Below are 10,642 nucleotides of genomic sequence, written 5' to 3'. Positions count from 1 at the left end.
TTCTAATCAGAAAGGTGATGCAGAGGCCTGAGGTAGCTATCAGACAGCCTAAACTAGCACTCAGTCATGGTCTAAAGCAAATACAGAACATGCTGATAAACCAGCATTTTTAACATCGAATAGCATAAATAGAACAAATGCATTTTCATTTCATGAAGATTATTTTCCCAGTATTTCATTGCACGAAGCTGACCACTTCAGATAGCACCCACTGTTACAGCTGAGGTAGCTGGAGATAGTTGTTTTGTATCTATTAGAATGGTATGTGTACCTGGAAGATATTTTTCTTCTTGTAACATCAGTTGATCTAGTGGAAGATGCAGTCTGTCCTCATAAACCTTGCTTACTTTAATTAGAAATCATTAGCGTAGTCCACATAGCAGAATTCCATGCAATCCTGTGCCTAAGAACAGTTGCAGCCCAGCTCTCTACTATCCCTATCCACCCCTTGATGTGCTCTGCTGTGTCCTACGTGGCTTGATAGCTGGCAGAGCCCCTGGAACAGGCAGAAAAAACCACGCAATACAAGGCTTAAGGTGTCAGCTTTAGGATTTTACTTAATGTATAAAACTGAACCAAGATCTTTGAATTTAAGGAAGAAACTGAAGGTTGGAAACCATGCCTGTCTCTTTCAGGTATCGAGCAGTTGCCTCCTGGAGCCGTGTTCAGGGAATTGGAATCCCTATGATCACTGCTATTGAAATTTTCTCCATTTGGCTTCTGTCCTTCATACTGGCTATTCCAGAAGCAATTGGTTTTGCTGTAGTACCTTTCAGATACAAGGATGAAGGTTATGTTACCTGCATGCTCAATCCTACAAATAATTTTATGTTGGTAAGTAACATCCTTTTTTCCCTTTTTGGAATCCACAGTATAGAGGTTAGACAAGATACTGGATTATAATATGCTTTATTCATCCATTAAAGTGCAAAATGTATTCTAATGTATATTGGTGCAAAGAGGATTCTTCATGTACAGTGACCTATCTCTACTTTCATCCAGAGACACTAAATGGGACTTTACAACATTTTAATTTCTTCACTACTGAAGATTCTTAATACAGAAATTTGCAATTCCGGCCTGCTTTAAGTACAATCAAGGGCTATATCAGGGTAGTCAGAGCCTTGGAAGCTATTGTGTTTCTAGGTATAACACCTTGGAGCTTGTAACTGTCAAAATCCATGTTTTACGATGATTAGTCATCATTTTGCATGCAGTAGCCAGCTCTTTTGGCAGATAAAGAAAAGGGTGGGGCCATGCTCTAACATAATTTTTCCTATTCTGTATACACTTACAAAGTCAAACAGAGAATAATCCCTTCATTTACAAGAAATCCTGACTACAAATCTGACAGACTCATATCTCCAACCTAGGTAGTCTGGGCACTGTTAGCTGTCATCTAGGTAAAGCAATTCAAGATCAAGAGAAGTGCGTGAGACACCAGGCTGCTTTGGCACATTTCATAGCCTTCATCTTCTGTGCTACTGCAGCTTGACAGTTACCAATACCCACATTAGCTTGTTCAAAGCAAGTCAGGTGAGTTGTCATTACAGAATTAATAGATCTTTACTGCATAGGGGGATAGTGATGTTTTCACCTGGCCTTACACTGAGAAAATGGGAAAGTGGTATCTTAATTTTTTCTTTGTGAACCCAAAGAAGGGCCAGCCACTATTCACCCAGTAATAAAAAGACAGTAATATTCTGCTTTGTCTCAGAGAAGGCTGATAGTGCATGGTCTTGAAGGAAACTCCGTATTTTTTTCTGGACTAGAATTTTTCATGATAGAGCGCAAATTTCTCTCTTTTGAATGTCTGGCAGTTCTCCTTTTTTTGGATAAGAATATGTCTTGCGCTAGAATTGGGAAGGATAGGGCAAAATGGACCAAGGAAATTTAGAAAAAGCGTGGATGATTAGTGTTTTTCAGAGGAACATCCCCAACATTGGTAGGGTTACACAGACTGCATGGACGGCAGAAGAGCAAGAGACAATTGCAAGAGAAGACAAAAGGAATTCCCTAATGGAAATAATTAATGCAGGTAAAGATGGAGTGGAGTTGCCCAGGACTTACTATATCTTTGCTTCTAAACTCTACAGACTATATGACTGTAGATAGTGTAGGTATAAGAATATATGATTTATGAAATGCGCACTGCAGAAAATTTCCCTTTTGTTATGGCTTTTTTTCTCCACAAATGTGCCTGGACAATCTTAACTTCCTCTTTCCCTAAGAAAAAGAATAGTTTTCCCTCTTCTCAGAAATACTACAGTTCAGGTCTTCCATAGGCATGCTAACTTTAATGATTATTGTTCTGTTCTTAATGTGGTAAGTAATATAGCTTGCTTTGTTTTATTAGCAGGAATTAGTATCTTTTACTTGCTCATCGTAATTCAAAAGCTCCAAATCTCCCTATGTCAGTTTGATTTTCAAGGAAACAAACCAGCATTTATATCCAAGCTGAGAGTAAATGTTGGACGTGTCAGTCAAAATGAAGAGTGTTGTGTTTCAATGTGTTGCAAGCAAGTACAAACATGAGATCAAAATGGAAATACCATTTTAACCTTAACTATAGTATTTACTACCACAAACACCACAATAAACAATTATTAAACTTTGGGAAGGTTTTATGATTAACTTTTGGTTTTAGTAGGAGCTTTATTCATTTTTAAAGCTATCCTTGAAAGACTTAAAAGATTCATGCTAAACCATGATTCCCAAGAGGCTGAGTGCACTAGGAAGCTTGTTTAAAAAGCACGTTTCCTGTAGAAAACCAGTTCCATGTGGGCTTTCAAGACAAACAAAAGAATGTCTACTTCTCTTAAATCAACCCAGTTTTGTGCTTTGATGTTAGCTTTGTGAAACTCAGATTCCACAATTAATCATTTACAGACATTTTCGTGTAGGTTTTATAACTTCACAAAGCCAAGTCCTCATACAGAACTGATGCGTTGGTCAGGGTTGGACATGGAAGTCTTATGTGTGTGTTTTCTTGACTGACAGGCAATGCTCACAAAAGCTGGTAGACTGATATGAGTAAGTTTTCCTTGTAAACATAGCATGGATTCAGACAGTACACATTTTGTTGTGCTGCCCAACCAATATGATTCTAGTCTGACTTGGAGGAGTTTGCCACGGAAAAGATAATTGTCTCCATGTATTTGTAATCCTTTTCTCTGCAGAAGGAGTGGTAATTAGATTTCCCCTCAGTACAAACTCTTCAAATATGAGGCATATTGTTTTCTGGTTTTCTACTGGCAGAAGCTCAGTTCCCAGTGGGGGAATTTCTGTCCCCAAGGGGAGTGCAACTATGCAGCAGACTGAGGCCCCTCCTCACGCTGGGATGAAGCTAATGAGGAGGAGGAAACAAGTTCATCAACAGAATTCAAAATATTCTGTGAGGTGGGGTTGTGGCCTAGATACCAGCAGCATATTCTAAATTAGCAAGCTCTGTAAGCACCTAACTGTGTTGGGACAGCGGGAGAAAAATTAAAAGCATTCTTTTTTTCTTAGTAAATCAACTTTCTAGTGTAACTAAAGCAGATTTTAAAATGACCATTATTAAATACTAGTCTATTAATTGCATCCATTTTTTTCATCTTTCAAAGTTTAATACTGTCCAGTTTTAAATGTAAACTACATGTCAAAGGTTTGACTTTTTCAAACAGGATTCATATAATCCTCAGTTATTAGCATTTTGACATTTGGTGTGGGAACTGTGATGTTACAAGAGCACATCCGCTAGGAATAAACAAGCTGGGGGAAAGATTATGAGAAAGAAGGTTCCCTTTTACACACATCCATCTCAGTGACTAATAACATAGAGACAGGAAGTATTTAAAATGTCATGTTTCAGTGCACCCTTTTGGCTGAGCATAAAAGTTAAAAACCAAGATACAATATTTTCTCAAGTCTGAAAATATAATTGTCTACAGAAAAGAGTAATTTTAAATGTTTTGTCAAATGTAGTATTTCCCATAATACATAAATGTATTAATATAAAGCACAGCTTAAATCACAGCTAACACTTAAGATTCCACAGCAAAGTACTGCTATTCTATCAAGTCCCTCAGTGCCTCTCACAAAAGGCAAATGGTATGAATGGCAGGCAAAGGGTTAAAAGTAACTGTACCACCAGAAGGCATCCATTCTAAGCTTTGCATATATCAGACAAACACTTATGAAGTGGCTCCTATCTGCTCAGTGCATAAGCAAACCAGTTCCCAATCTTTTCACTGATAACAAAAGGTGATTAAACTTAGAAGACATTTTGAATTTTCCTTTTTTGGAATCAGGACAGAAGCCATAGAGGTAAATGGCATTTCCCGACACAGGCTTTTAGTAAGATTTGTTATCTCAAACTGACACTGGCTACATTTTGGTATGTCTTTTTCATGAAACTGTATTCCAGTTTTCATGAATGAGTGTGAATGTTCAGAAAACACAACCAAAAAAATTAATTCCAATCCAAGACAGATTGCAACAAAGGTAAAGGCCATCTGTAAGGTAAAATAGATGTTTAAACTGCCACAGTTCCCATTTTGATGTTGGTGCAAAATGGATCAATGATAAGAAAGTTTATATAATTGGTGCAGTTTACCAATAGACAGATACCAGCATACCAGCTGTCACGCTTTCCAGGACCTTTCTGGGGTACTTTCCATTGAATCACAAGAAAATATCTTCTCTTTTCTTTACCTTATTTACAGTTCTACAAAGATGCAAAGGATTGGTGGCTGTTTGGTTTCTATTTCTGCATGCCACTGGCGTGTACTGCCATCTTTTACACATTAATGACTTGTGAAATGCTAAACAGAAGAAACAGCAACTTGAGAATCGCTCTCAGTGAACACCTTAAGCAGGTAAATATTAGGAACACCATTGTTTGAAAATACTGTTCTTCTCTCTTTGGGTTAGCTTAGAAATGTTTCAAAGTGTACGTGAATACAGTAAATTACAGAAATAGAAAGTGAGGATGTAGGTTATTTATGACTTTAAGGTACTAATTTAAACCTGGAACACAAAACTAAATCATAGTATTAAGAAGCTACTGAAGATAGCACACTCAGGAAACTAGCCAGTTTCTTTCTTAAGTATGTATGACAGTTGTGTCTCTTGGTCTTTAACCTCAAATCGCTACTGGCTAAATGCTTTGAAATTTAACTACAAAGATTTGCCAAAAAAATGTTTCTTTTTATTCATAAAGATAAGACTCGATGGGTCCTCCCTACTTTTGGCACACTTTGATAGCAACTTCAGTTTCATACAAAAAGCAACTGTAGAGTAACCTGATTTAGAATAGAGTGGATTTTTTTTCCAGGGTTATTGCGCTGTGGCAGTACCAGTACTGTCGCTGCTTTGAAAAGAGCAACAGGAGAATAGTACAAACAAATGATCATAGAGTAGTCACCCACAGAACCGACAGATCTCACTTTACTCTTTTTGCAGTACTGCCTGATGTTTAATTCCTAGATGAAATTTTAAAAACAATCTGTAGCTTTTCCCCTGTGTTAATGTCAGACCCTCAAATTCCACTTTCTTTCAAATGCCACATTCACAGATGTGGATCCCTAAAGCAGTCCCCTCTGCATTGGAGTGAGTTCTCAGAGGTTCCTCCTCTGCTGTTTCATTCCAGACCAGGGCAGACCAGAAAACCCTTCCCTCTTGCAGATCTTTCACTTCCCCCCACCTTGTCAGGCCCCAGGGCCTGCAACACAGTCTGTCCTAGGGCCACCACGCACAAGCTACTCCACCCATTAGAACTAGAACAGTACGTACAGGGTGAGGGAATCCACCCTCCGGCTTTCCCATCCTGATATGCACTGCCCAGCAAGCAACTCAGACTGGTTGCTGGAAGATTACTTTAATACCACAATTTACACAGTTTTCTTCCCTACAGCCTCATCCACGTTAATGTCTAGTCACGAACCTTTTTGCATTTTGATAAAAACTGCTATTATAAGAAAGAAGAAACAACACTAGTCACATTCAAAGCCTAGCAAGACTTACCATAATCTCACATTTGTCTTTAAGTTTTTTAATGACAGAGCCCTGCAATGCTTGTTATTGTTACATTACAGTGGCAGTTTCAGAAGTGGTATTCTTACTCCTTCATATGCTTCTGTTTATCAAATCTATGCCTACCAAACACCACTGGTATGCATTGTCAAAAATCCACTAAAACATCTGTAAATCTCTAGTGCCATATAAAATATCCATTAAATTGAAATTATTTCCTGACTAAGTATTACAAGCTTAAGCTGTAATACAGGCATTTCTAAAATTTTGTTTGTAGAGGAGCTATTTACTTAAGAACATCAAGATCACATAGCAAGGATCACATAGCAAAATTAATATACTGTGCAGTATCCCTTTATGTAACATTATGCATACTAAATACAAAATAATACAGCAGAGAGAGTTTGACATCCTGACTACGTGCATGGTTGAATGGAACTTTTATTGCCAGTTGAATTAGGTGCCTTGGGTTTACAGATTGCCCCACATCGAAGATTAGGTACAAGTGGTTTATCCATCCCTCATACATGAAAAAGTTTTGTTGCAGATTATGCATGTTTCTGAAGAAAGAGGTTTATCTGAGGTATTGCCAGAAAACTAATCCTGTGCAGAGGAATAAGAAGGGCTGGGAAAGTAATCAGGTTCAGGAAAGCCCGGCAGTGGATTTTCCTTGGCTAACATCTACAGTGTTCTGGCAATGACCTGTGTGCTCCAGCTGCTAAAGTCTCAGTGATGAGCAGGTTCTATAGAGGATGGCCAGAATCAAGAACATGACAAGCCCCATAAAAAACAGTTCAGGGACATCAGGTATTCTGGAAGCTGCACTTTGTGGATCCTTGCATGCTTTATCTAGATTACTTTGCTGCCAACATCACTACGCTATAATCACCTGCCAATATGAATTAGGCACTCAGTCATAGTTATCTTTACTTCTTTTTCTAGCGTCGAGAAGTTGCAAAGACAGTTTTCTGTTTAGTAGTGATTTTTGCTCTTTGCTGGTTCCCTCTCCATTTGAGCCGAATTTTGAAGAAAATGGTATACAATGAAAGAGACCCCGGCAGATGCGAACTGCTCAGGTACTTCATTTTCTATGTCAATCGATTGTTTATACTGAACATATATAATGCTGCTCACTTGGAGTTTATGTGAGAAGTCTGATCATGCATGCAATTGTGGTGTTGGAAGACCAAACACTATATTTTATGATGTTTCAGCTGCATCCATTTTCAGGGGTTTCAGTTTAAATGGGGTAGCATAATTTCACTAGATGTTGCCTGTCACCATTGCAATCACTTTCCTCCAGCTTTTGTGAACTTCTGTGAAACAGGTTATTATAGACATGGTACAAGATTAGATTGAGAGAATTAGGTAAGAGAGAATTAGTTTCTGTGACAGAAGAATTTGTGACCACAAAGAGCATGAATGCTTCTATGGTATATGAACATTTTTAATGTTCTGCATTCTCTTTTGTTGCTTAGTTTCTTGCTGCCATTGGATTATATCAGCATCAATCTGGCAACCATGAACTCTTGTATAAACCCAATAGCTCTGTATTTTGTGAGCAAGAAGTTTAAAAACTGTTTCCAGGTAAGATCTTTTTGATAAGATTTTATGTCCAGTTAATGAACTGTATTAAACCACTTAGTTATTGTCTATTTTTAGCAGTTGGGAGAAGAGACATGCAAAGGAATGAAAGATTATAAATTGTCTAGTTTAACCACTAGCAACTTGCATAGCACACATACCAAACTGAAAGTGGAGCTATCCGCTTTAACTAAAATGCTAAACCAGTAAGTAAGTTTGTCATAGTCCTCATATACAAATATGTAAACTGTTTGTTGTTTTGTTTTGTTTTTTTAATTTCCAGTCATGTCTTTGCTGTTGCTGCTCCCAGTCTAAGAGCCTAGTGACTTCAGTGCCCATGAATGGAACAAGCATTCAGTGGAAAAATCAAGAACTAAACAACCACAACACAGACCGAAGCAGCCATAAAGACAGCATAAACTGAAAATTAAGGACTCTGATACCACTTCAGCATCAAACAGGAAAAAAAAAAGTCACAACAAAGCTATTTCAACAGGAAGCCCAGTGACTGTTCCATAATCAATTCAGACATGTGCACGCTCGTACCTAATTCTAGAGGTGACTGAGTAGAATGACTGACTATAATTGTGATGTTCTGTGAACTGAGATCCACTGGATGGTAATTCTGTCTCTGAAAATTATATTGATGTGATTATGACACCAAAAAACTGACTTGAACTACAGAAGCGGTTTGCTCTCCTGAACCAAGCAAGAACATGTCCGGTGTCTGTGACTGGTACAATACAACCATTTTACCTGATTGTCACCTAGAATTAATCACTCCGGAATTTTTCAGAAGATACCAAAATGGAATCTGTTTGTGACTTTATTTTCTCTCTGCCCATTTGTCTTTTAACTTTTATTTGTGTGGTGGATATATTCCATGCACCCGTATGTTTTGCATGTTGTTGTTTTTCTGGTTTCTGTTAGAAAATGTTTTGGTCCACACCAGTATTTTATTTACTTATGTTACAATGGTTCAGGACATTAGCTGGGCAGTTCACATTTGTAGCACTTCAGTACTCAAAAATAGGAAGAGACCATTTCAAGTAGCATCAACATTTGGCACTTATTAATACCAAAAAAAGGTATTAATAATACAGTACTATACTGTGTTATTTATTCTAACACTCTGTACAAAATAAACATAATAAACATAATCTATATCAGCAAAAAGAATGAAAGATGCCCACAGAGGGGCATCTTACAATGTCTTTTTAATGAACCTGCCATGTTAATTCTTAAACTATATGAACCTATTAATCTATTTAGACTATAGCTGCATTAAATCTAAGTCGAAATGAGGGTCATTGGAACACAGTGAAACATTACTAAAGTTGTCCAAAGAGTTCTGAGAATACGGTTATTATCATAGCAACTATGCACAACACTACTTACACATTGTGAACATGAGGTTATAGCCATGGTGAGTGCAGAACTATGGAAGTCTGTAACAGTTTGATGTGCACAAGGTTATTTTGTGCCTTATGCTTACAGAGTTCTTTGTCTTACTTTCACAACGTTCAAAGATTTTAATGGGGTTTGATAGTTTATTAGAATTGTTAACCGTAAAAATGCTATGAATAATATATAGAAAATATTGCTTGCATACATGTAAACTGGTGATACACTTATTATTTCCATCCAGTATGGTTACATGGCAAGAGACTCCTTGTTTGGCTATAAAAATTTTTAATAGGTGGCCTTTCATTAAATAGTGGAATTAATTAGTGTGGTGTCATATATAATATGCCTCATGCACAAATCTGCTATGAAATTTATAGCATATGTTGTGCTAGTCTAAGCAACAGTAATTAAAATTCCACAAATTTTTAAACATCCATTACATTTCAAGTAAAAGATATAATCCTGCATATTTTTATTTACGAGGTCAAAATGCTAGTGCCTACAGTGACTTCTGCTGCACAAGTTTCCCAAATGTTTACATTCACACAAATCTTCTAAAGTATATTAAAAAAAAAAGACTTTAAATTGGTTTATGTATTTTTGTGTGCTTTTGTCTCCGTGACATATATGTGTGTATAAATACATACAAATTTATGTTCGTATGTTATAAACCTATATACAGTCTTCTGACAGTGCTCTGTAGTAGTGCTTAAGAGCATGGTATTGAATGAGACTTGGCTGAATTTTATTCAAAACATTTCATCCTCAAACTGTATCAAAAATCATAGTAAATGACTAGCAATGCTTTCCTTTGAGAAGGTTGAATTACTGAGTCTCTTTACGTCCTGACACCTTCACTGTTCCATTAACAGAATGTATTGAGCAGGTGATAAAGGTAAACACAAAACAGACATGAGGAATGGATTTAAGTTGCAAATTGACTCTTTTTTATTTCAAGGCATGAAAAAGCTTTGTGCAAATTCCCCTCTTCTGTTATTTATGCAATGGTTAGATGAACAAAAAAATTCATACTATATCAGCAAATCAATACTCTGATTGTTCAGAGACAATCTTTTCTATCTGTCTACGTAAGACACTGAGCAGTAGAGACAATCCAGCACAGAAACTTTAGGACTCTCAAATTCTACACAAAAAAACCCATCTACCTGCAAAAGTTTCAGACCCTGAAATGGACCATTTTAGGCTTTACTAGCACTGTTACCAACCACAAGTCATGAAAAGAGAACAGTTTTCCTTCCAGCATTAACACTTCAAACATCTATTGCTTTCAAAATACTACTTGGCTCTATTATGAGGCAAAGATATATGCACCTGCACACACAAAGCATACTTAAAGCCAGTTCAGCCTACATGTAAAAAACATCTTCCTACTGCCCAAAGAGCTGACTGACATTAGTGGCAGCATTATAAAATACAAAACTTTTTAACTAAAGAAAAAAAGAGGATAAAGTATCTAACAGATGTGAGAGGTGTTTCTTGAATGCTTTAGAATTATTTTTGGAAGCTTACTTGGGGATCGAATCCTATAAAAACTAATTGGTGATCCTCATTCCATCCCCTCCAGCCAGTGGAAGGACAGACAGAGCCTAAATAGCAGTGACAAGTGAGGTCTCGG

General features: G+C 37.1%; 1 protein-coding gene across 3 annotated transcripts in view; it reads left to right on the top strand.

Annotated features, from left to right (window-relative positions):
* EDNRA (endothelin receptor type A) overlaps window positions 1–9,810 on the top strand; it is a 32,682-nt gene extending 22,872 nt beyond the window's left edge. For all 3 annotated transcript variants that reach the window (XM_063336220.1, XM_063336221.1, XM_063336222.1), the window contains 5 exons: window positions 636–834; window positions 4,707–4,859; window positions 6,958–7,091; window positions 7,494–7,602; window positions 7,883–9,810. In XM_063336220.1, the coding sequence (XP_063192290.1) occupies window positions 636–834; window positions 4,707–4,859; window positions 6,958–7,091; window positions 7,494–7,602; window positions 7,883–8,023 (736 nt within the window). In that variant the 3' untranslated portion in view covers window positions 8,024–9,810. The remainder of the gene's footprint in view (window positions 1–635; window positions 835–4,706; window positions 4,860–6,957; window positions 7,092–7,493; window positions 7,603–7,882) is intronic.
* The last annotated feature ends 832 nt before the right edge of the window (window positions 9,811–10,642 follow it).

This window comes from Chroicocephalus ridibundus, chromosome 5 (assembly GCF_963924245.1).
Source record: "Chroicocephalus ridibundus chromosome 5, bChrRid1.1, whole genome shotgun sequence".
NCBI classification, from domain to species: domain Eukaryota; kingdom Metazoa; phylum Chordata; class Aves; order Charadriiformes; family Laridae; genus Chroicocephalus; species Chroicocephalus ridibundus.
Note: the sequence above shows the minus strand (reverse complement) of the source record. Positions and strands in the feature narration are given on the sequence as shown.